General features: G+C 44.2%; 1 protein-coding gene across 2 annotated transcripts; it reads right to left on the reverse strand.

Annotated features, from left to right (window-relative positions):
* Positions 1-1,233: 1,233 nt before the first annotated feature.
* Positions 1,234-27,012, reverse strand: UTP18 (UTP18 small subunit processome component). 2 transcript variants are annotated; one of them, XM_075579867.1, is made up of 15 exons: positions 26,717-27,012; positions 25,260-25,502; positions 24,108-24,226; positions 22,339-22,434; positions 21,531-21,598; positions 18,985-19,079; positions 17,370-17,495; positions 16,725-16,899; positions 13,706-13,806; positions 12,137-12,227; positions 10,417-10,540; positions 5,371-5,545; positions 3,807-3,952; positions 3,073-3,113; positions 1,234-1,440 (listed from the first exon to the last, which is right to left on the reverse strand). In XM_075579867.1, exons 2-14 carry the CDS (start codon positions 25,485-25,487, stop codon positions 3,089-3,091), a joined length of 1,569 nt encoding a protein of 522 aa, XP_075435982.1. In that variant the 5' UTR covers positions 25,488-25,502; positions 26,717-27,012; the 3' UTR covers positions 1,234-1,440; positions 3,073-3,088. The 2 variants fall into 2 exon arrangements, with proteins under 2 accessions (XP_075435982.1, XP_075435981.1); XM_075579866.1 differs by having other exon boundaries at positions 26,944-27,011.
* Between the last annotated feature and the right edge of the window lie 148 nt (positions 27,013-27,160).

A 27,160-nucleotide genomic window follows, 5' to 3' on the forward strand; every position in this document is an offset into this window, starting at 1 on the left:
AGGTTAAGAATATATAGAGAAATGAAGGAAAAATATTTTTTGTTTGTTTAAATTTCCATTTCCCCCCCCCCGTCAGTGTTGAGTAGATTAATAGTTGTAAAATTGTACACAGAATATTTTGTTTGTTACAGGAAGAACAAAATATTTTTTTCCCCAATGGTGATTGGCAATACGCCCAGACAATTGGCTACACACCCAGATTAATGCCAAGGTTTTAAAGATGGTGTCTTTAGGAAATGTCAGAAATTAGAAAGTAGTGAGCCTGCTCACAGACAGCATCACTTAGAATTTTTTAAATAACCACACAGGTGTTTTTTCGATGTAGACAAATTAGATTTTTAAAGACAGGATAGAGAATACCGTAGATGTTTTACATTTCCAGCTGTAGGTTGGTACAAAAAGGCATTTTTTTCCCCCTAAGGCTGCGTCCACGCTGCCGCTGACCGCGCAGTCAGCACAAATCAATTGTAATCTGTCCGGCTACGCTCACGCGGGTGCTAGGCGAGACAGATAAAATGGTGTTTGAGGCGCGCTGAACGGTCAGTCAAATCGGTGCCAGTCACTTCTCGGCCATGGCCTGCCCGCTCACCAAAAAAGATGCCGGACAGCCGAACGTTCATGCTTGGAGACGTGGTGACGTCACCACTCAAAGCATGAGCGCGGTCAGCGGCCCGGGGTACGCAGCCCAAGTCAATTTTTCCCTAAAATATGAGATTTTGGAAACATGTTTTTTTTTTTTTGCTTTTGCAAACAATTGCAGGGAACATGGTATTTTACCTTTACAACAAACTTGTCCAGACCACAAACAAGTTTGTTGATGGGGGGGGGGGGGGTAGAGATATCATTAGATAAGTGATCATTAAGATTAGGCAAATTGGTATGGTAATGTTACAATTTTAAAGATATTTAGAAATGTTATTGTTTCTGTAAAAACCCATGCGAGTGGGAATTTAAATCGGAGGGAGAGAGATTTTTCTTTTTTTACTACAGCTCAACCCCCGTTATAACGCGATCCGCTACAACGCGAATCCGCTTATTACGCGGTGCAAGCGTGGCTCCCAATTTTCGTATTTATGAATACTTTACAACACGATTATTGGTGTCTTAAATACTTTATTGTATAATGCATACAATTGTACATTATTATAAGGGGGTTGAGCTGTATATATTTTTCAACAAGTCATTTTCACATTTGCCCTTGCACGTAAATATAAAAGAGCGAAACAAATACAATTATTCAGTGAACACAGTAGGCTTTAATGGGTTATCAATTTTTTTAGACAAATGTTTAAAATAATTATAAAAATGTATTTTGTAAGATGAAACATCATTTGATGATGATTGCGATGAGCTAGAACATGTATAGGTGAAGTATCCACACATCCCCTCCCCCTCTCGTGACGATTTCTCCGGGATTCAAGGACAAGTATCTTCATGAGCCTATCGAAAAAAGGAAAGTTCTTAATCTCTAAAGAAAGCCAAAATGTTAAACCAAAGTAGTCATCCATAAAGTAAACAATTAAGAAAACAATTTACAGATTGTTTTAATGGTCCACATTTTCTATTATAAGACAAATGGGAACGCCCATTAAAATTGAGAGAGTAACGGTAGGAATAAACATTCTGCGATGGGTACAGTATGGGCCAACACGACGATATGTACTTTATTTGCAACTAGCTGAGAGACCCGGCGTTGCCCGGGATGTAAATCCGTAATAGGTAGTATTATTTATAAATCGTGGAACAATAGAAAGGGAAAGGGGAGCGGAGGGGGGGAGTGGGGGTGGGAAAGGGGGGAAAGGGGAGTGGGGGTGGGAAAGGGGGGAAAGGGGAGTGGGGGTGGGAAAGGGGAGTGGGGGTGGGAAAGGGGAGTGGGGGTGGGAAAGGGGAGTGGGAGTGGGAAAGGGGGGAAGGGGGGAAAGGGGAGTGGGAAAGGGGGGAAAGGGGAGTGGGGGTGGGAAAGGGGGGAAAGGGGAGTGGGGGTGGGAAAGGGGAGTGGGAAAGGGGAGTGGGGGTGGGAAAGGGGAGTGGGGTGGGAAAGGGGGGAAAGGGGAGGGGGGAAAGGGGAGTGGGGGGGGGAAAGGGGAATGGGGGTGGGAAAGGGGGAAAGAGGGGTGGGAAAGGGGGGAAAGAGGGGTGGGAAAGGGGGGAAAGAGGGGAGTGGGGGTGGGTGGAGAGCAGGGGGCATATGTATTGTCATAATTTATGTATCCGCATGCCCCCCCCCCGGGCGTCCGTCCCCCCGCTGGCCGCTCCCCCTTCTTGGTATCCCGTGACTCGGGGCTCGCCCCCCCCCCCCGCTCCCCGTGACTCGCTCCCCGTGACTCGGGGCTCTCTCCCCCGCTCCCTGTGACTCGATCTCCCCCGCTCCCCGTGACTCGATCTCCCCCGGCCGCCGGGCGACCGCTTGGTCCCCCGATGTGCTGGCCGGGTGCCGGAGGCGGAAGCGCCCTGTGTGTGGGGGGCCTGTGTGCGTGGGGCCTGTGTGCGTGGGGCCTGTGTGTGTGGGGCCTGTGCGTGGGCCTGTGTGCGCCTGAAATAGGTGAGTTACTGGGGCCATAAGTTGAAGCGGGACGCGCAGTGGTGTGACTTACCTGGGTGGGGGGCGAGGGGTGTGTGTGTGTGTGTGTGTGTTGTGTGTGTGTCTGATCTTTGGCCCGTCACTCCCCCTCAGGCCAATGAGAGGTGTGCGGGGGCGGGCAGGCCAAGAGAGCCATCTCATTGGCCTGAGGCGGAGTGACGGGCCAAAGCTCCAATGCGATTGCCGCTAGGGACACAGGACAGGCAGACAGGCATACAGTGCTTTCAAAAATATATAGTAGATGGGTACAGTATGGGCTAACGACTATATGTACTTGATTTGCAATGGGTACGGTATGGGCCAACACGACGATATGTACTTTATTTGCAATGGGTACAGTATAGGCTAACACCACTATATGTACTTGATTTGCAATGGGTACGGAAAGGCAGGCAAGGACATGGTGAGAGTAATGGGGGTGAAACAACAAAACGGAGAATTCCTTTCCTATCCCTTGGCAAAGCATCAATATTGTCATTGCAACAACTTACCTTCTGATGTGCGGTGTTAGAAATCTGCATAGTGTTTTAACCTTGGGGGGGAAAACAAAAACAAAAAACTTGATAAATCTTGGATTATTGTAGAATTTCCCCTTTCAAAATAAACGGTTATTTTTAATGCATGTTTGACTGTACGCTCATTTTGTCCTTACAAAAGAAGATTGTAACCTTTTTAAAGATCTCCAATGACTCCCGATCCCTACATGCCTAGCCCATATATTCTCTAATTCCCATTAAACATCAAATGGAGACCCCGCTTTGCTAAATGACTATTGGCTGTTGCTGTGTGTTCTGTGCTTTTGCAGCTCTAACAAAATATATGGCAACATTCTGCATAAGTGCAGCAAGGTTACGTCACTAGACTAAAACGGCTTAAGCTTTCATTGTTGAACAGAAAGGTCGCAGAAACGGATGTAAACATGAACATGAAGCAATCCGCAATAAAGCCAGGGATCAAATAGGGTCTGAGTTTTTACAGTAGATAGAAAAATGGGCAGACACGGTGGGCCAGGTTATTCTTATCTGCCATCAAATTCTATGTCGAACTAAAACTCTCCTGGCTGCTTTACCAGTGCTTTGATGCAACAGAGTTCTCTCATCCCTTAGTACTTCGGCCAACACACCAATCTTTATTTTGATAATGCAATAAACGGGGGAGATATTTTGCCATTTAAAAACTTAATTTCTAGCACATGCACGATCGTTTAAACCCCCAGATAACCAACCTGTACAATAAAGCTTCGCCTTTGTTGTTCGCCATAGAAAAGAAACCACTTTGAGGGGAGAAATCCATTGCTCGAACCAAGTGAATGGTTTTTCTCTTACTTTGTACTGGGAAGTTTGAAAAAACACTAAATGAAGGAATATGAACCTGTTTGGGGAAAAAAAAACAAAAAAAAAAAACACCCCATTAAATAAATCAGTATCATTTTGGATGCATAATTGAAACAGGAAAAAAAAAATCAAGTCTGCATTCCTACGTTGACATGTTTGTAGAAAGAACATGTGCAAATACCGAATACAGGACAGGGTGGTGCTGGAACGTAGAGAGGATAATGGGTTGAAAGATAAAACTGGGTCACCAACGGGCCAGGTATTACAGATCTCCCTGCCTCAGGACAGGAGGCTCAACCAACGACAGCCACTTATGCTGAAGCAGATGGATCCTTAAAACCGGACCTGTTGGTGGCACTTGAGGACTGGAGTTGGCCACGCCTGGTCTACCTGCTTCTTTAGTATCTTCTCACCATATATTTATTAAACCGGTAAGCCATGTTTTTTTTTTTTTATGAATAATGTCCATTCGCCAGTCATTTTTTACAAGAGGCGCCCCCAGCCCACCACACTTATGTTCATAGTTTACACGACTTAATCTAGGGGTGCGCGGCCGGCTACAGAGGTCCTGTGCTCTCCCCCAAGGAACTTAAGTTACGTGCATGGGGGGACTGCGCGAGGCCTCTGCAACTTCTCCCACCTGATCCTCGGCGACGCATCTCTATGGTAACCGGCGTCAAATGACTCCGCGGGGTCACGTGACGTCACATTGACCCCGCAACGTCCTTTGATGCCGGAGCTGAGCAGGAGGGGGGGGCACCGGATTAAAACTTTGTGCACCCCTGACCTCATCTACAGCATCTCAGAGGAAGATTTTAGTTTATTTGTCATATGACTACAATCAAATGAATGATCTTCTGGTTCAGCCTCACACCCAACTCTGCTGCTGCTTCAAATATCTGGCCGGTTGTTGCATTACAACCCAAAAAGATTGATGACATGCAACGCTGCCTCGTACACAACCACTATGATCAAGTAGAGTTAATGGTCATACACTTGAACACTGATGGATCATTCTTTTAGTGCGCATGACTGACACCTTCGAAGCTAAAACGTTTTTCGGGAGAGAGAGAGGGGGGGGGGAATACCGGTTGTCAAACCACATCCTTAAAAACCATTTACTTTACAAATGAGACTAGAAAGAGAAAAATCTATATTTCTACCAAACATGCATATCTTACAAAAACACCCCCATGCCTGAACATAGCGCTCGCACGGGCACGTGAAATCTGGGCTTAAGAGACGCAAATACCCACATGAGGTTTAAGACTTGTTGCAAAATGTCAATGTTGTCGGCAAAGAAGAAAATAAAAAGACTCAAAAATGGATCCAGTTTTCTACATTGTCCACACATGCGTTAATTATCTGACTTAATCATGTTAAGGAGGCTGCAAATATTGTGCCACATATTACATTGTGACGGCTTTAAGTTTAAGGAAAACAATTTGCACTTACCAATTTAACAGCCTCGTCAGTTGTGTTTGAAGCTACTGCTAGAATTTCTGTTTTCGCATTGAATACCAAGGAGGTTGCAGTGGTCACCAAGTTCATTATAGATTTAACTGGTTTTGGGTTGGCCTCCTGTAGACAGTCATCGTGGTTGTATAGATTCACGACCCCAGAGTTTGACCTAAGAGAACATTCCATTAGAATTTTTTTTTATCTGAAAAACTATTCCGACATTAAACCTTAAAAAGAGGGGTTGGTTTTCTTACAAGACAATTCACAAAACTACCTCGCCTATCTAATGCGCCGTGTTAATTTCAGCTCCGTGGACCCCCTGCTTCACAAACATGTACAAATAAAAAAAGGGGTTTGATCCTTTCAACATTGCTTAAATTGAGGGAAACGATTTAAAAAAAATAAAATGGAAGAGGGGAGCAAAAGGGGCACAGATAAACAATACTGTGTGTACTGTGCATAAAAACAATATGAAGGAGTGTTTGGGGGACAGACTGTGCATCAGTTCCCCAATCAAAGCAACAGACACCGCCTCAGAGACCCCCAGAATATCAGCAAGACCGGACCCACCCCCTGACCGGCACTCGCTTTTCGTACAATGCCCGTTTGCGAGGTTTTAAATGAGAGTGTGATTTAGACTTTTGTCTATACGGTCAATACACTGTTTTACAGCCTGCACTATCCTGCAATCATTTCTCTTATCCACATGTGACTACAACACGGTGTTCAAAGAGGCGTCACACATCTGTGCCTGAAGATATCCAGCATGTCCTGTGAGATCTGACCCTCGTTGTTATTTTGCACAGTACTCACAGCATTGCTTATCTGTGTCCCTTTGTCAGCGCTCCCCTCTTCCTTTCTAGCGTTTGCATAGGACCCTGAAAGAGGGTCTTTAGAGGGTAGAGCGAAGACAACGGGAGTCGTTTATCACGTTTATTGCACTGTATTCACAGTTTTTGCACTGCATTGCACTTTGAGCATTGAAGTATGATGCTCAATTTATTCTGTGCACAATAAGCACTTTATTACTTTAAACATTTAGAGCGCCGGGTGAACATTTGTCTATACTTAAGCGAGCGAAAGTAGCATTGGCAATTACATCCCTTTAAACATACATTTTAACCACCATTTTGTTTCCCCTGGACGGGACGGTACAACCTTTCCAGGTATGCATCTTGGGAACTATGGGGTTCTTGGAGCTGATAACACTAGACGCCCCTTCAGGGTGGATACCTAATTTATGGATTATCTGGTTTAAAAGACGATGAAGTGAAGTATAGACTTGTGGTCCTATACACTGCATTGGGTGATATGAGTGTGACTCTTACATGTAGTAAGATGGACATTTCAGATTAGACAGCTCAAATAAGACAATCTTACACTCACTAAGATGCTCACAACCAGATATACCTCTTACACTGTACAGTATACAATATTGTGTTTCTGTATTTCTGCCATACCCAATGAAGAACACGGAGATTCGAAAGATTGTAACAAAATCAGCTACTTGTTGGTCCAATAAAAAGGCATCATACCAACTAACTCCCTCTCCTTCCCTTGTTACTCACTAATGTGAATAATGAATGTAACATTTTGCGGTAAAACGTGCACCAAAGAAAAGGTTTGTTAAAAAAAACAAAAACACTATTGGAGGAATATCTTGTCAAAAACTTTAAATCACAAAATGGCAAAATAAATAATATTACGATCATAGAAGAATTAGGGAAAAGACAAATAAAATCACTATAAAAAGTGCTGTCTTGTTTTAATATTGACATAAAGTACTGACTAGGTCACAGGGCGCAAAAGAAATATGGCACATTATAGTAATAGAGTTTAATGGTTTCTCTAAAGCATGTATATGTATACCTCTATATATCTGTGTGGTACATAGTAAAGCAAAACAGGCCCAATGTATCTATGTTTCAAAGATTACAGTTCATTATTGGAAAGCCAGAATCCAGAAATCTAAATGAATCTTTCCATATCTTCACACTACCCAATTTCTCTTACATAGAAGAAAAAGGCAAAAAATGTAAAATTACAAAGAGCCACGATGCCATCTGCTGCTGGAATCACTTTATTCTCTCCTAAATCTCTCCTGCTGAAATTACTCTCCGGGCTTCCAATTCAACTGCGTCTCACTCAATTCTCCTCCTCTCTTTTAAAGCTTTACACTCTTCTGCCCCTCCTTACATCTCAGCCCTAATTTCTCGCTATACACCTGCCCAACTCATGCGTTCTGCTCAAGGATATCTTCTCTCTGCCCCCTTTGTATCTAAAGCCCTCTCACCCCCAAAACATCATCACTACCCCACGCCTCTGGAATGTCCTTCCCCTCAATATCCAACTGGTGTCCCCCTCTCTCCACTTTTAAAACCGATCTAAAAAGACACCTCTTTAACGAAGAATATGGGTAGCTCTGCTGACTGATACTATACATCTCGGATGCACTCACCGTGGCACCTTGCAGACGCATAACACCCTCCTACTGTCTCTGTAAATTCTCCCTTATAACCACAGATTGTAAGCTCTTCGGGGCAGGGACTCCTGTTTCCTAATGTTACTTTTATATCTCAAGTGTTTATTCCCATAATGTGCTATATTATGTCACGTGTATTACTGCTGCACCGCGCTGTGTACAGGGATCGCGCTATATAAATAAAGATAACCATACATAGCAACAATTAAATAATTAAACTGCAAGGACAAAGTTAACTGTTGCCAATTGCAGCGGGGTGGCATTAAGATGGTAATGCAGAAAATCCACAAGAGGGGACATGAAATGTCAATCTGAGTATTTAGTTATAAAATATTTTACCAGGAAGTAATACATTGAGAGTTACCTCTCGTTTTCAAGTATGTCCTGGGCACAGAGTTAAGACAAATAATACATGGTTACAAGTACAGTTACATAAATGAACAGGGTATACATTATATAAAAGACATTGCGTGCACAGTTAAAGAAAATATATATTATGAGCGTATGAAACAGTTACAGACCAGATAAAAGTGTGAGACAACCTTAGATTTGAAAGAACTTAAGCTGGTGGTGGATGTGAGAGTCTCTGGTAGGTTGTTCCAGTTTTGGGGTGCACGGTAAGAGAAGGAGGATACTTTGTTGAGCCTTGGGACCATGAACAGTCTTTTGGAGTCAGATCTCAGGTGATGAGTGCTGCATGTGGTAGGGGTGAGGGGCTCGTTCAGGTAGCTGGGTAGCTTGCCCATAAAGAATTTAAAGGCAAGACAGGAAAGGTGAACTTTGCGCCTATTACAACATCAATTCCACAAAAGGGATTTATTAAAAATGTTTCACCTAAATCGATGTTTCCCCTGGGAATAAAGCAACCCCTGTGATAAAACTTGGAGCCCTAATTCTGAAGATTTTCAACTTGGACATCGCTGCACATTTAGGAATTTAAACTGGGTGCTATTTTTGGCATGCTAATATTTAACGGGAACCTAAGAGGTCAGAAAAGAACAAATATCTCCATAAAAACTTCTCTGGAACCCATTTCAATAAAACGTTTTATTCACGAAATGGATTGGCTACATAGTTACATAGTAGACGAGTTTGGAAGAAAAGAAAAAAACACATGTCAATCAAGTTAAACCTATGCTAAATTTATTCAACAGATAATTTATCCTATATTTGTATTTACAGAATATAGTTCACTGGTTTTACTAATGCTTTATAGGAGGGGCATAGTTATGTTTAATAAACACTATTTTATATAGCGCCTTTCTCCCAATGGAACGCAGAGAGCTTCACAACTACAGTACAGTGCGCAACACGCAGCATATGGCAATTTGCACACACAGTCCCTGCCCAGAGGAGTTTACAACCTAGGATTTTGGTCCCGGAGGCACAAAGAGATAAAATGACTGGACCAAGGTCAAGGAGCAGACACCAGAAATTGAACCAGATTGCCTTTATTAAAACTCAGCGTCGTTGTTTAGAGTCAGTGTCTTTACTCAATGAGCCACTCCGTACTTCCCACTCCCTTTTACCATTGCCCTGCTGGTACATATGCATACTATATAGACATTAGCGAGGGATTGTATGCATTTCCATTGTAAATACTTCATTTGATTATTATAGAATTTGGATGTAATAATTTTGTTATTTTTTGGTTTTACTATATTTGCTGGTCCATTTGATCATTTATGATTGCCAATCAGATATTACCTGAAGGGCTATTACAGTCCTGAAATATTACTACATTAGGTTTTGAGTGCAATAATAGGGGTACTTTGGAACCATTATATCATATCTGTATAGGCCTAGATCACAAACAATTTTTTAGGACACTCCATCGTTCTCTAACTTTGTCAATGGTGCCAATGTGTACCAAGACAGCTGAGTCAGTCCCAGGCACCTCCCAACAATCTGTCTACACTATCCGCAATCTGCCGAACTCGAGCCCCCGGGAGACAACAAATCATTTGTTCGTTTAATGCATTCATAGCAACAGACTGCCCCATCTAGATTCCCAACAATGGCATCCCCTACCACCACAACCTTTCTTTGTCTCGGAGTCCTCTCTGTGCTGGAGGAAACTATTCCCCTGGCTGCTAGAGAAATCAGCCTCCCCAGCCTTGTCTGACACCCACAATATCTTCACTCAGTCTGGCAAATCTATTTGGCTGTGTCAGCTCAGAACTGGCCTGCCTCTTCCCCCAGCCTCCCCTTGTAACTGTTACCCAGCTACCTACCTGTTCCTGACCCACACTCACAGATTCACCCTCTGCACCACTAGTCCCAGCCAGGGCCTGCTCAGTGAGCACTAAACTCCTTTCAAGATTGTCGATGTCGCTCAATATGGCAAGTTTCCTCTTCAGATCAGCAATCTGAGACTCCAAACAGACCAAATGCTCACACTTCCCACAGTGGTATGCTCCCTGGAACAGCTGCTCCAACAACATACATGTTGTAAGATGTGCATTGAGTGGCATTCTCAAGTATGCATTATAAATGAAGCATGGAAATCCTTCAATGAACATACCAAGTATTCAACAGCAGATTTAAGGCACACTTACCCACAGGCTACATAGTGACCATCTTTAGACACAGCAATAGATGTTCCACACAAGCTACCATCATCGAGAAACCTGTTCACACACCGTCTGCTTTTCACATCCCAAACATACACGTCCCCGTCATCTAAAAAAAACAAATATACCGAAACAGATGGCCAAGAGTAATTAGTGTTAGTGTTCTCAACAGTGGGAGTGCCAAGTATTTCTCTACTGCACATTAATGTAAGCAAGTATTGAGAAAACAGCTTTAGGCCACATGTATATTGAAGTGACCAAAACCTTTAAATGTACAAAATGTGTTTTGTACCTAAATGACAGTCTTAAGTTTCCATCAAATTAAAGGCCAAGCGTGTGTGTGTGTGTGTGTGTGTGTGTGTGTGTGTGTGTGTGTGTGAGAGTGTGTGTGTGTGTGTGTGTGTGTGTGTGTGTGTGAGAGTGAGTGTGAGTGTAAGTGAGAGTGTAAGTGAGAGTGTAAGTGAGAGAGAGAGAGAGAGAGAGAGAGAGAGAGGAGAAATGTGTGTGTTTGGGTGGGAGAAAGGGGTGTGCGCGCGTGTAGGGGGGCACGCGTGTGTGGGGTGTGTATGTGTAGGAGGAGGTGTGTGTGTAGGGGGGTGGTGTGTGTAGGGGGTGTGTGGGGGGAGGGTGATGTGTGTAGTGTGTGTGTGGGGGGCCGTGGTGTCTACGTGCATGTGTGTGGGGGTTGGTGTGTGTGGGGGTTGGTGTGTGTGGGGGTTGGTGTGTGTGGGGGTTGGTGTGTGTGGGGGTTGGTGTGTGTGGGGGTTGGTGTGTGTGGGGGTTGGTGTGTGTGGGGGTGTGGTGTGTGGGGGTGTGGTGTGTGGGGGTGTGGTGTGTGTGGGGGTGTGGTGTGTGTGGGGGTGTGGTGTGTGTGGGGGTGTGGTGTGTGTGGGGGTGTGGTGTGTGTGGGGGTGTGGTGTGTGTGGGGGTGTGGTGTGTGTGGGGGTGTGGTGTGTGTGGGGGTGTGGTGTGTGTGGGGGTGTGGTGTGTGTGGGGGTGTGGTGTGTGTGGGGGTGTGGTGTGTGTGGGGGTGTGGTGTGTGTGGGGGTGTGGTGTCTGCGTGCGCGTGGGGTCTGCGTGCGCGTGGGGTCTGTGGGGTGGTGTGTCTGTGGGAGTCCGGTGTAGGAGAGGCGCTCATAACAGAAGTACCTAGAAGACAGTGATCGACAAGGGCTGATGTTAGGCCTATTTTTTTGTTTACATTACTAAAACCAGGGGACCCTCCGGTGTTGAACCTCTTTATTTTTAACTCTGGGTACCCATCTGATCTTAATATACTTATTGGCATAGTTACTGGTGTTAAAGCTCATTGAAGGGAAATTAATAGGGTCACCACATCATATGTTGCAGGGGCCAGAAGGAATCTCTAACGTCAACGGTTGCAGTTTCCAAACAGACAGTTGTTTAAATATCCACAAGTACCACTGGTAACAATACTCACTGGTTTATCAGGAACGGGGGGGGTACCAGGCAGGGGGGTGTACCGAGAGCTAAAAACAACATGGCTCACCCCAAAAATTTTTAATGTAGACTGGGATTGCCGGTTCAGGATTGGTCTTGGCCGATGCACTTTGTGGCTAATCAGAACGTTTGAGAGTGGAGGCATAGTAAGACATCTCAGTAACATAGTAACAATCTGCCTGCCACATTTGTACTTGATAAATAAATATATTCCATGTCTTTACATAAAACACATTCTACATACCGCAGTTTGAGTAGATTCTACTGCTATCTGGGGAAAAGACGGCTCTTACTGACTTTCCATTCATCTTCATACTGCCGATCAGTTCTTTTGTCTACAATACAAAAAAGTATTCATAAGTTAGTGAAAACTTTATTTTAATGATCATTGAACATGACATTAGATATTTCACATTCTATATAAAACACCTTAAAGAAATTCAGGCATTTAAACAGAATGGCATTGAGGCCATTTAGTGTAACCCTTAAGAAATGAGTCATTTCTGTGATTATTACACAGAAGAAAAGGGCAGAAATCGTTAGAGCGATGCAAAGCACAGCACCCGAACCTGCGGCGGCTGCAAATCAATGGCCGAGACTGACAGATCGGGCGTGATATCACGCTGACTGCCATTGATAGACTAGGATTTGTTTCATATTTATAAATGGTGCCGAATCACAGGTATAAAAAGCACCTTTAAACATTTCCTTAATCAATAATAAAAATAAAAACACTACAGCAGAAGTTAACTAAATGTTGCCCTGTACAAAGCTAATGGAAGCTAAAGAAAAAAACAAAGCTATAGTATATGTAGCATCTTCATTTTAAATAATGAGGTTGTATGGTTCACTTTTCAGTGTGTTTTTACTTGGTGCACATTGTGTATTGTGTATTCAAATATTATACCGATGTAGCCAGACTTCCTGCCTTCGAAGCCACCATTTGAAGCAGCTAATGCGGATGGAGGACGGCTGCAGCTTTCACGGCCAAGAGGACAGTACATTTCCCAGAAGGATTAACACGACGGTGGTCACTGCTTCTGAATGGGACCCCCGCAGCATTAATACTACCGGGCCAGCCACCACTCCGTAAGCGAGTAGAGAGAAGCAGTCTCTCTCTCTGTCTCCCCGTGCTGAGATATATAGATAGATAGATATATATTTGTACATAGGATTGAAGCAGGGGGTGTCCGTGGAGCAGAACACCCTTCATTTGAGCTCTGGGGCACCCCTGCTTCCCGAGGTTCAGACATCCGTAAAGGGTGCCGGTATCTCCCGCATCACGGCCCACGTAACCGGGACAATTTAAAAACAGCGCCGAGTTACCGGCACCCCCTCTGGATGTCTCGTATTTCGGGGTGCAGGGGTGTCCCCGGAGCGGCAATTAAAGTTCAGCTCTGGAGACTCCCTGCTTCAAAACTTATGTATACAAAATAAAAAAGCAAGAGAGTGCGCTCCTCACCTGACAGGCGAGTAGCGCTGTTCTCTCCCCAGCTCATTGTCTATCAAGCAATGGATGGCTCGGAGGAGGCCCATCCAAAGGCATGGTGCCTCGCACCGTCAGTCCTTGCGGGCCACAGGTGTTACTGCGCTTATACCCCGGGGGGGGGGGGGGGGGCGCGATCACAGAGTCACAGAGAGCGCGAGTCTTGCTATATCTGTACATACACACACCCCACCATAACAATGGCCTAGGAGAGCTGCCCTACTTGTCAATATAATAAACTAAAAAAATAAATAAAAAAACCCTGAAATATAGCCCTTTTTTTTCCTTCTTATTAGCTTTTAGAGACAATGACAAAGTTTACGCTACCTTCATAGACAGCAAGTGTAAATATCCCGCAGAGCCGCTTAGCAGAAGTAATGACCCGTCCGGCGATACCTCAAACTGCTGAATACATTTCTCCTCCAAGCCTGGAACACAAAAAAACGCTTTCAAATATATTTAAAATTCATAACCTACATCAAGAGTTTTTTTTTTTTTTTACACATTATATACATTTTAACCTTATGATTGCTGGTGGAATAGGACTGTTTCGGCTTCTCACTCTTAAAAAAAAAAACTACACACAAAGCACGGATTTCATTTTTTTTTAAATACCCTCATTTCAATGAAAGACTGCTATACAAATCTATTGGTATGTCCATGGTTTAAAAAAATAAAATAAAACACCCCCCCGCCCCCCCTTCGTAACCCTCTCCTTTCCACCTCTACTAATCGCTTGCCTAAAACCTCGCTCCTCACGGCAGCGAAACTCCCTTGCGCTCTGTATATATGGTAAGCACCTCCCCACCCTCAAAGCAAATTTAAAAGAAAATGCCACATAAATGAAAAATGTTAAGAACCTGACTCATCTCACACCACCAAAGCCACACATACAATGGTCTTTTTTTGTGTGCTGTATACCTAGTTGGTTCCATAATAAATAAAATGATACATACAAAAGGTAAATACAAAACATCACATACAGAAATGATATCTGAAAACTGCCTCGCCTGCTGAAATTAAGAAACCCTGACGTTTTACATTACTACAGGTAGTCCTCGTTATCCAACATTTCACTTTACAATGAATGGCATATCCAACGCTTTACAATGCAACCCTACGGGCCGTTATCCGACGCCGGAATGCGTTATCCAACGCTCACCGCCACTGATTAACATGGGACTCGCTTTACAACAGTTTCACTATCCAACGCTACTTCCAGAACGGATTCCGTTGGATAACCGAGGACCGCCTGTACAGCCTTTCCCTTTTTGATTTCCAGGCCACTGAAGATGTTCATTTTATGCACTAGATACTTAAAAATGGGATAGGCGCACCCCACTCCGTTCAAAAATGGCGGTTGGTGCTATAGCTGGTAAGCGAGAATCCCTGCATAAAACTTCAAAAGACTTCAATAGAGAACATCGTCCTGTAGCAATCAAAAACGCTGCGACAAAAGACAATGCCCATCGTTTCTGGAAATAATTTCAGGTGAAAACCCGTACAGGTGACAAATACAAACTGAAGGTGAACTTTATATAATGATTCCATCCGAGTCCTTGTCTATTCTTTCGGTCACAGCTGAGGGGTCGTTATTTAGGTCACTCTTACGTCTAGTATCATCATTGCGTGATTCGTTATATATAGGGGTCAGTCACCAAATACCAAGAAGAAAAAACACCCTAGTGACTTATTGTCTATCTTTATAGACCAAGATAGTGGGAAGAGAGACTTGTGGAGATCAACATACAATGTATTTGCATTATACATTGTAATTAAGTAGAATTCCTGAAAGTCTTCAGTACTGTTAAATGCAAAGTTAACACCAATTGTCACATGAAGTTCCTTAAGCTAGCATTCAATAAGGCGCTTTCTCTCCGGCAACAAGTAGGTACACAATCTTTTACTCTCTACGGTCCCATTTGATCAGCTTCCGTTCTTAGGCTGCGTCCAGGGTCAGGCACTGACCCGTGCTGACGCTTCTCAGTGAGCCCCTGCAGCCGCAATGAGAGCGGCTTTAGCAGGGGCTCGCGCACACTTCCGCAAGCGCGCGGACGCGTGTGTCTTATTAAATTTTTAGATTTGGCGCTCACGGGAGCGCAGGGCCGGTCACATGAGCGGTTCGCCCAATGAGGGCGAACCAGCTCCGTGACGTCACAGCTCCCTCCCCCCCCCCCCCCCGGACGGCGCGCGGACCAAGGCCAGGGAAAGCACCCGCTTTCCCTCAGCCTCTGCGCGCCTCCGCACGGCTGCAGTCCTATGGACGCAGCCTTAGAAGGGGCTCTCGCTTACCTATTCTGGCAGATAAACACTTGCCAAACTCTGTAGGTAGAAAATAGCATAATTTTGCCACGGCATTAACAAAGGTTAATGGCTCCTACTGATAAAGCTTCCTCTTAGAACGGGGGTTTTTTTTATTTTTTTTTTTTTAAACCTACCTCAATAGGTTTATGGGACCCGATGCCATTTCACCTCATTCATGACTCTCATATTTTAGAGTCTCTACAGTTACATTTACTGAGCTTCCCTTGGAGAAGGGGCTGTATCTTACCTATCGTGGGAGATCGGCACGTGTGGACCTTTGCAGGAAGAATGTTAAAACAAGTGTGGTGGAATATTAAACAGATTATTAGGTCCTGCACTTTTAGCTTCCCTACTCGCTGTATATAAAGTTCACCTTGACTTTATATTTGTCACATCTACGTTTTAATACCTAAAGGGATTTCCCCAAAACATTGTGCATTGTCTCCATCGTTCAAAAGACATCAAATATCTATTTGACTTCTGTCAGAGTTTTTGAAAGCACTGGATACTGCCATGTGTTGTATTTCTTGTATTATAACTAAACCCTCACAAAAGAGACTTGGAAAATGTAAGTTGCTCTTTTCTAATTGTAGCACCCAGCTACTGTGATAATTAAGCAACAAAATTATTTTATCATCATAAGTCTTTATTTCACGAAAAAGTCGTATAGACATCCAAGGACAGGTATTCCCAGATGAAGCATCTCGGGTGCAAGCAACGACCGCCAGCAAAAACACGGAGGCCATGTACTTCTAGCACCAGCTCGTTACGTTAATATTTCACGAGTAAAAGCAAAATACACTCCCCTCTTCTCTGAGACGCATAGTAAACGGTTTCCAGCGCAACAATCATCTTTTATTACAACTGTACATAATTAGGTTTCACTTTTTAAAATATTGAATCTCTTGAACATTACAGATAAGTCATTCAACCAAATTGAAGCCGAACTACTAGTATCTCAACTTGGGTGGCCGCATGGAATGGATGGATAAAACCAATAAACAAAAATTGATAGAAATCTTAAGCAGCATTAAAACCTCACCTCTTATTCTGGGTATGGGAATAATGTTTCCACCCATCATGTCATACACGTAAAACAATTTATTTCGAATTCCTGTCGCTATAACTTGTTCACCATCAGCACTGAACTGTGCCTTAAAAATGGGAAATTTGTCCAAATGAATGCTTTGGATCTTTGGATTTAGTTTTCCATCAACCTGGAGGGAAATGATGAAACCAAATTTAGAAGAGCAGCAATAATAAATACCAACTTCAACAGGTAGTAGAACAATTAGCATTTTAATTTGACTACAGGGCCCCCCGCTCATACGACGGGTTCCGTTCCATGGCGCTGCCGCAAAGCAAAAATCGCCAAAAAGCGGAACCGGTGATTTTCGGCGTCTCCTACCCTTCTGCGCATGCACAGACTTGCAGTCCCCCCTTCTGCGCATGCACAAAAATCTGCCACTCCCCCTTTCTTGCGCATGCGCAGAACAGGGAAGTCAGAGTTCGCGCATGCGCAGACATGGCGGCCGCGTTCTTGGTACCGTCGTATTGGCGGATCGCCGAGAAGCGGGGCCCTACTGTATGTGCACATTTCTTGAACAACATTTTTGCTCCCCTGGATATTCTTCTGTTCTAACCACACTGACTTTAACCTTTACAGTTAATACCTTTTAGAAGTTACCTGAAATAGAGATATAGCACGGTCCAGTCCTGCCGTCATAACAACTTGCGCCAAAGGATGGAATTGCACAGTTGTAAGTACTGCCTCAGAAAGTCTTTCATGATTAGCATTCAAGCACCTCTTAATCTGCAGAAAGAATGTTATTCATGTATAAAATTATTGCAATAAACCAGTTAATCCCATTAAACCAGCTCCCCCCGCTCCCCCCAGGTTGAAACTCAAAGTGGAGTTTAATAAGAAAACACAAGATTACATCTGTTCCAAGTACTCATTTCCAAGTGGGTGTTAGCAACAACGGAAGCCGAAACTTTTTTTTAGCATCAAACAGCAGAGCAGGCAACAGTACCACGGAAGTTCAAAGATTATTGGAAAGGCTTACGGCAGGGGTGGTTAGACTGGAAAAGTGGTAGGTATTAAACCTCATTTTTCAATTACGTTTACAGTGAGATTATTGCTTGCTTTTGAAAAAAAAAAAAACATGCATTGCTTTCAAAAAAAACTATTCATCCCAAGGGCAGAACAAACGACACGGGGTCATCTCTTGAGGTTCGAGGAAATGAGATTTCACCAGCAACAAAAGGAAAGGATTCTTTGCAGTAAGGGCAGTTATCATGTGGAATTCATTACCCATGGAGACTGTGTGATGGCAGATACAATATATAGCTTAAAAATATATATATATAGCTTAAATTTTTTTTTTTTAAAAACAAGAAGGTTGGACATCTTTACAGAAAGGAAAGGTATACAGGGATATACCCAATAAGTAAACATGGGAAGGATGTTGATCCAGGGAGAAAATCAGATTGACAAAAAGTCATGAAGAAATTTATTTTTCCCCTTATGAGATATCAATGGATAATATTTCACTGGGGGGGGGGGGGTGTTTGTTTACCTTCCTCTGGAACAATATAATGCAAGTACAAATATAGGATAAAAGTATCTGTCGTCTACATTTAGCATAGGGTGAACTGGATGGACTTTTTTTTCCAACCTCAACTACTATGTGTCTGTTAATATGAATACAAAGAAAAATATCCAGGCACTCCAAAATAGTTGTAATACAAATATTGTAGTCCCAGGGTAGGGGAAGCAGTGCAAAAAAATGACGCTCAGCACATCAAAATATGAATTAAAAGCAATTTATTGAAAACGGTGAAATCAGGGATCAAAGGTGTAGGCAAACAATACTCTGATGCGTTTCGTGTGTTCTGGGCGCTGTGTCTCTAGACTTGTGTTCTATACCTACCTATAGTTGTAATACGAATGCTTGCGGTTTATTTAGTTACATCAGTGTAACGTTTCATCCAATCTACCCGATGAGCACTACCTCCAACACAACCAACCCCAGCCACCCACTATGCCGCTACTCCAAGTACCCGTTTCCAAGAGGCTACTAGGTGTTGGGAAATAAAGCCTGCACTGGCTTTAGCACTAAATACAACCGAGCAAGCAAGCGCACCATGAAAATGAAATGTCCTTCCCAGGAAAAACTCATCACCCAGCACTGCGGGTGGAGGAGAGCGGCCCTGCAGGGAGGAACTAAATCTAGAACGTTCATTTTTGGTACCGTATCTCGTGGTATAATTTAGTATTTGTTAGGGAAGCGTTTTCTTACCTGTAAAATACCTTTTGGTAAGTGACTTGACTTAGCCAGCAAATTACCAGTTTTACTCAACAAATTATCCTCCTTTTCTTCTTCACTTTCATCATCTGTGGAAGGAAAATATATACAATTTATGTAACGGTATACATATTTGTTATACCAACGAAGCAGTCTGAACGATATGCCCCTCCATTCAGTCTCCTCTGTTATTGAAAACATATTTAAAATACTAAATTGTAAAACAGGTCTGATTGTAAGCAGTTGAGGCGAAGGGTCACTAATAATGGAAAGTGGCAATACTCCTGGGAATCTCTCACTGCACAGGCCAACAACCTTACTGACGTCAAATTATAACAATTCCAAATAGTAATGGGTGAACTACATGCTAATCACACCAATGGATGCCCCAGCTAACATTTCAATGCCAGGAGGATCTTTAGAAGAACATACATCTATGTCATACATTATTCTGGATACTACATATTCCTGAAAGCTGGAAATGTTCCTCCCTTCTAGGACAGGGGACATTGTATTGTTGTATGTTTAAAATGGCAATCTGGGCTGCTGCCAACTTAACGTTCTTTTCAACTTGAACCAGGGCCCGCCCGAGCTGAGCGGGGTTCTCCCAGGTTCCCTTGTGACTGAATGTTAGTCACAGGGTTAGGGGCTTGCTTTAGCGGCCAATAGCAAGCTATGAAATCACATCTTTCTATTGATGACGACCAACGGCCATGTATTAATCACCCAAATAAACTACAGCACAAAAAATATATATTAACTAATTAACCACATAGCTACATGGTACCCGCCAATTCAGCCAAGTTATAGGGGGGTGGGGGAACTGTCATTTTAGTGATAATTGTGGCTTTAAAAAGGTTAAATGTAATTTAACACCTTGAAAGAAAAAAAGTACAAGTATTTTTAAATTAAACTTTTTCATGGTAAACAAAAGCTTTAGATAATAGTTTAATATTGCAAATACTGTTTCGTGAGAAGATTTCAGTCCTTAAAACGAACGGTGGATTGTTGTGTGTCCATCGCGTGTATGGAATTATGAAACAATCCTTAGACAGATAAACAAAAGTAACCAATTTCCTTAAATTCAAAAGGACCGGGAGAAATGGTATATATTTTTTTACATTTGTAAGAGGATGCAAATGAATAGAACAAAAAAAGGCGTGTGTGTGTGTAAATAAATAAATAAAACCACCTTATGGAAGACTGGATATTTTCTAAGGCTAAGGTCCCGTTGCACGCGTCCGCACGGCTGGCTTGCTTGCCGGCGGCGCGTGCAACTCGCTGTACCGCGATCTGCGGTCTACAGGAAACTTCAGTAGTAGCGGGGGTGCGTGGCCAAACGGGTCGGGGGGGGGGGGGGGGGGCGCAGCCATGACGTGAGGGGGCGCGGCCATGACGTGAGGGGCCGGAGCGGGAGGTGGGCGGGAGTGGGAGGATTGACAGGGAGGGGGGGGCGTGGCTTGAGCGGAGGGACCCGCTACTCTTCCCCCCCCTCCCTCCACGGGCTGCCACGGGCTGCAGGTAAGTAAAAAAAACACACACACGCAGGCACTCACGCACTCATACACACACACACACACACACACACACACACACACACAGACAGAGACAGGCACGCACGCACTCATATACACACACACACACACACAGACAGAGACAGGCACGCACACAGACAGGCACACACATACACACACACAGGCAGGCACTCACGCACTCAGACACACACACAGAGAGGCACTCACGCTGCTTTCACTCCACACTCCTCCCCGCTCCCCGAAGCCTCTCCTCCTCCCGCAGCCTCCCCTCCCCATTGGCTCACAGCCACACACGTCACGCGTCAACGCTAGGAAACACCATTCTCTTGTGTCTCCTAGCGGCTGACGCGCCACAGCGTGTAGTCAGCTGTGCAACCAGTGGGGACCGGGACCGACTCGCGAGGATTCCCCTGCTGGTGGGGAACTCGCTACATTGCCGCCCACGCCACCGAGCGCAGCGGGTCCCAGGCCTAAGAAAGCAGATTACACTACAGTATTGAGTTGCTTCATGATTCCGCCCTGCTACGTGGAACTGCCCCTTTAAAACAGCCTGCAGCAGTTGGCTCTTATATGCAGAAGAATAGCACCAGTAAGGCAGAGTCCCCGGTAGTCACGGGGGCGCACACTACGGCCTGCGCGCCACACACCACACATCACACCCCTCTTTGGGGCAGGCCCCAGTGGCTGTGTGGGCGCGCAGTGCTGCGACGCATACGCTGGCAGGGAAGACAAAGATGTTTGTCTTCTCATGCCGCTGTCAGATGGTGGCGCGCAGCCAATGGCAGGGCAGATATGCCCCGCCCCTACAAACCGCCGATCGCGGCTGTAGTTGCCGCCATGCCACCAGGCACGCGGCACACCAGGCACGCGTGCAGCCAGGAGGACTGGGGCTGTAGCCTAAATTTAGGAAGAGCAAGACTTATGTGCATAATAAACATTTCAACAGTGTGACCCATTTCACAACAAATGTAGAAATTCTCTCGTCCCCAAGGTAACAACACGTACCTTCTTTTGAGTCTCTCTTTTTGTCCCTGGAAGCCCACAATGGTATTCCTCCCATCGCTTTCTGAAACCTATAAAAATAAACACAAACCCAGCTGAATTCAGTTGGTTACAGAAGGGGCTTATTGTGACATGCATGATGCTAATTTGGTGTAAAAATAAATATATCTGGTAAATCTAATATTTTACTCTATTGGCTGCTCAGATAACTCTGCAAAGTTGCTAAAGATTGAGCCAGGATACCCATTAGTAAGTCCTCAGCAATTATGGAAAAATTATACCACCAGTCAGGAACCCTATCTATAGGGACTTTGGAAATCAGCACGGCTATACATACCAAACAGCATTCCTAGTAAATCTATTAAAAATACAGCAGATTATGCTGTATCAAAACTGATGTTCATCATACTATATACATACAAATGCTGAATCCTCCCCCTAATTGAGATTTCACCAGATTAAATGCATCAATGTACCCCCCTTTTCTTTTTCTATCCCCTTCCGTAATTTTGAAAAAATTAATAAAAAAAAAATTTTTTTTTTAAATACAGCAGACTTTTTTCTAACAGCTCAAATAACACCAATAAATATATTGAAACTGCAACATCACAAAATCAACATGTTGTATAATGGCCAATCTTCAGTTTCTTGACTCTTTTTGTATAGTATAGAAACTGTAAATTGAAGATGAGCCAGGCAGTCCCAAGCAGTCAGCAAGGGAAGTCATTTATAGAATGATTAGTGCCAAACAAAAATCGGCTGGAAAGACGGGCTTTTCATAAATATACTTTTTCATTCATGTTTCACGTACTGTTCTTGCAGTCGGCTTTGGAGTTTTTCTTTGCTAAGGGTCTTCTCAAATTTACTTTTCATGATGTCCTTCCGATATCGGTGAGTCATCTCGATGCTAGACATGATCAAGAAATATACATTCGTTTTAAATCCATACATTTTGATAAATTAAAGATTAAAAAATATTAGCTAGACTAGAGGCATTTAAATAGCATCCTAACTCAACTAGTGGCAATATCAGACAACTATGTATCAATTAGATAGATACACATAGTAGAATGCAAATGTCTAAAGTTACTAGGAATACAGAAATCCCACAGAATAAAGCATAGCAGTTATTTTCCAGACATAAGCTTAGAGTAGTTGGGTAACCAACCAATCGAAATGCTTGTCAAGGGAATTGCAGAATTCGAGAACAAAGCTTTTCGAAAAAAAAAAAAGACTGTTTATGAAAACCTGGAAATCTGATTATTTGGCAAACAGAAGAGAACATTTATGCAATTTACTGTCATTTTGTTTATATGGCATATGGCAATGGGCACCGTAGGGTTAAGTCCACCCTTAGCGTGAGTAGGACAAGAAAATTGAATTCTGCAGGTAGTACCATAAAAAGGCCTTTCTTACTACCCTGACCCATATACTACCCGGTATCTCCCCATAGCTTAAAAATATAACCGATATATATTAAACATAATGTGTGGGTAACTATAATGCCCTCTGCCATATGGTTGCAGGAAAACAAAATGACGGTAAGTTGGATACATTTTCTCATTTCCTGCTCCCCATGGCAGTCGGCACTGTAGGGACATACCCAAGCAATACAATAAAGGGAGGGCAAATAATCAACACCAATATCAATTTCAACTTATACTTATTTTGTTACTACAGACTGAAGTACTTTACAACCACAGCTTGCGTCAGCTGAGGCCTGTATGACCAGCATATAGTATTTCATAAAGGTGTTAAATGATTACCATACGGCTGCCTTGCAGATGTGTGCAGGAGATGCCTGTGCTTTAGATGCCCATGTGGCGGCCATGGCCCTTGTTGAATGAACAATTTCTTTAAAGTACAGGTCTCCTCTAAGGCTGAGGCCAGGCTGGGTGCGTGCGCTCTGGCGCTCGAGTGCCGTCATGTGCTCTGCTTGGCCGTGATTCCTGGCCAGCTGGTTGCGCATGCGGGGGGGGGGGGGGGGGGGCGCGGCCATGACGTCACTCAGCCTCATGGAGCGAACCGCTCACGTGACGCGCCAGAAACAAAATTTACTTGTCTCTGAAAGCAGCTGAGCACTCACAGATGCGCAATGTCGCAGTCACTATAAACTCGGCCTGAGAAAGCATGCATTTAAGGTTCTTTCCAGTCTACTATTGTTATCCCGCCTTTCTACTCTAATTGAATTTAGTCTTTAGAATGTTTCTAGTACTATTTGTATTTAATATAGGTTCCTCCCTGCTTGCCAAACTCCCACTTCCAGGACTCCACGCGGTTTCCCCACCCACATCTATTCTGTCTAGTCCATTGCATCATTCTTGTCCTTTCCCCCCTACTTCGCTACTCAAATAAGCATTGCTAGGTGGTATTAAACATGCAACATTTAACACTCTCCAAGTACGCTAACCCACCAATGTTATAGCTCTTGACTAGCCAATTCTGGAAGGGGTGTGCAAAGTTTTAACCACAATACATTTTATGACCACGAGTTACACAAAAGAACCAGTTCTGGTTAAAGAGAGCCACATTTACCAATGCTGAAGTACATATAGACAAAAACTAAATTTCCAAACGTACCTTTCTTCAACCTCATCATCATCAACCCAAGCAGGTTTCTTTGCCAAAGGGGATGTATTTTCTGTTTCCTCGTCATCTGAGTCACTCTCTAAAAGATTTCCACTAGGCGCCTCTCTTGTCTAAAACAGACAAACCGCAAACAGTTTCTACTCAACACTATATTGATACTTTGTAGTGCAAGGTTCATATTGGACATCTTTACAGAAAGGAAAGGTAATCCGGGATATGCTGACCAAGTAAAAGAACATGGATGAAGCATTGATCCAGAAATCATTACATGAGCAGGGCCCTCATTACCTCTTTGTATCCGTTTGTCCTCACTTGTAAGTAACCGTTTATGTAATACAGCAGGGCCCCGCTTCTCGGCGATCCGCTGATACGGCGGCACCATGTTGAATTTGAAATCGCGCATGCACAGAACGGGCGGGTGCTCATGCGCAGACCGCAGGTCGCACATGCGCAGCACTGAAAATCGCCGGATCCGCTTTCCGGCGTTTTTCATTATACGGCGGGCCTCTGGCACGGAACCCGCCATATACCCGGGGCCCTGCTGTATACATAACTCTGTACCCCATAGCGGAATATGTTGGCGCTTCACAAATGAACGATAACTTACTGGTGTGTTTGTTTCTTTTAACATCAAAATGACCAAACTGTTCCTATTTATTATGTTAATGCCCTTTTGATCTTATAAATACTGTAAATGATTATAACATTTAGAAGGCCATTAAATTAAATGCCGGGAGATCGCGTGAGGCCTCTGCAACACTTTACTTACCCAGATTCAGTCGCTCTGTGACGCGTCGCCATGAAAACGCATCGTCATTTGACGCAGCTCTAAGGTAGGGGGGGGGGGGGCGCGGGGACGCAGCAGGGAAAACATGGGGGTGCAGCACAAAAAGTTTGCGCTCCCCTGATCTATACAACTATTTATGTGATGTTACTCTGTTAATCTTAAACAGTGTTCAAAGTTCTCTACTGAAATCTTTGGAGCTCTCAAGAGTAACTTCCGCACATCATGATTTGTTCAGGAAAAGCAAAGTACCAGCGGGTGACAGCTTTTGTGTGTAAAAGGAGGGTCTACAAAATAGCCTCATCATGTAAAGTTTGCATAGTTTTAAATAAATATTAAAAAAAATAAAATCATCTTACCTGTGAATCCCCAGTAAGTCTTTCCACAAATTCATCCTCCCCGCCGAAAACCAAGTCTTCTAAACATTGTTCAACCTCTGGTTTCTCAGCCAGTGTCCTCAAGTTTTTCACTCGCTGTTCCTCTTCTTTCATTAAACTTCTTTCATGTTGTTTTGAATCGCCTCTACCCCTTTTTTTCCTAAGCGCCGGGTTTTTCTTCCAGCCCATTTCCACCTCCGTAGTCGCCATTTCTCTCAAGAGACACTGAAGAAAATACATTTCAGTCAAACTCGTAACAAGGATCACACCAAGTGTCTCAGATAGTCAGGAATCTGCATTATACTACCCAGGCATCTCAACATCTAGGGACTGAAATCAAGAGAGAATTTGGGGTTCTGACACAAAAATTTTTTTTGCATTTTAAAAGAAAAGGATTAAGTTTGCATATTAGGGATTGGTTAACTGTCATATTAAAGTTACGCAAATAATAGGTGAACAAAATTGTATTTGTTCTGCAGCCAGTTAAATAAGGCCCAACAATCCTTATTTATCCAGCTGACAGTTCAATAAAGCTGAACCAGTGACTTATATACCCATCTCACAGTGTAACTATACCCTCCAACTAGATCTATTTAGCATGTACACTATATGTTTTGGCTCCTGTAAGATCACCTGTGCCTATTACACTGAAAGAGGTGTGTGGTAAGCTGCATGTTATGGGACTTCCATAGGGATGGCTTGGATGTACCTCCGTCTAGCACGAATAGAGGCGCAGTGGCACCTATTTTATACCCACAAAATTTGCCGCCACTCTGGGTTTGACCAAGAGACTACAGGGTTTCAGCCACGTATCTCCAAGGCTATCAGCGGCAGAAGCAGCATCGGCCTCTTCCCCCTCCCCCACTGCAAGGTCCTTCTCAACATGACTCAGCGATGTCAAAATGGTGCAGCGCTGCCATGACAACGGGGATGCTACGTGGCCTCGCTTTGCTATGACAACAGTACGGCGCTACGCCTGTCGCCATGACAACGGGACGTTGCGGCGCCATAAGGCTGCGCTTATAGTGGCACCAACAAAGCCGCCGTGTCAAAACAAATGCATTGCCGCCGTCGCGTGCGCTTATAGTAAGCGCGACGGAGCAACGGCTTGGTCGCGATTGCTGGAAGTCATCGCAATTTGATTTTTCCAGCTTATGTCGCTGTCAAAGTAGGCTAAGGTGACCGTTGTCATGGCAACACGGCGCCATGTGGACGTTGAAGGGGAGAAATAAAAATATAATTTAAAAAAAATGTACACTTCATCGCATAAAGTCCCGACAGCCTTCAATAGAAAGCGACCCCTGCCTATGGTATGGATAGGCTGTAGCCAGCTCTATAACACCCTGGCTATGCTTCAGTCCGCACAGTGTTAGGGGCAGGAAGCGCCTGTGTCACTTATTCCCTCTCCCTAAAGATAGATGTGTAACCGCCGCACTTACCTCTCTGCTACCGGGGGGGGGGGAGGGGGGGAGTGTAACAGCAGCAGCAGCACCGCCGCACGTGCAGCTTCCGGTCACCTTTACCCCTTCCTTCCGGCCCGTTAGGAAACCGGCTTGTGGGGAAACCGGCTCCCCCACCCCCCAGGGCGAATTCAGAGCGAACGGTTTCTTCCTAACGACACCCTCCCCGGGGGCCCCGCTCCGCAGTCGCACCCAGCCCGCCTTACTATCATAACGCCTCCGCTAAAACATCGATTACGGCGGCTCCAGTAGCTCAAACTTCCCCCCCACTACCAGCCGGAGGAGGAGGGGAAAGGGGGCGTGTCTGTGACGTCAAGAGCCTGCATCCAATCGGCGCAACGGCAGCCCTCCCACGGCGCATGCGCAGACAGCGAGCTGAGGCTTTTTGTGTTGATATTTGGAAGGGAGCGCATTGTTGTGGTT

The sequence above is a fragment of the Ascaphus truei genome, chromosome 22 (genome assembly GCF_040206685.1).
Source record: "Ascaphus truei isolate aAscTru1 chromosome 22, aAscTru1.hap1, whole genome shotgun sequence".
In the NCBI taxonomy this organism is placed as follows: domain Eukaryota; kingdom Metazoa; phylum Chordata; class Amphibia; order Anura; family Ascaphidae; genus Ascaphus; species Ascaphus truei.

What these genes read in the sequence shown, in the direction of transcription:
- UTP18 (XM_075579866.1), bottom strand. An exon ending in GACTTACTGGGGATTCACAG is followed by an intron (nt 24,227 to 25,259) that starts GTAAGATGATTT and finishes TGTCTGTTTTAG; the next exon opens with ACAAGAGAGGCGCCTAGTGG. An exon ending in GTGCTATATCTCTATTTCAG is followed by an intron (nt 16,900 to 17,369) that starts GTAACTTCTAAA and finishes ATTTCCCTCCAG; the next exon opens with GTTGATGGAAAACTAAATCC.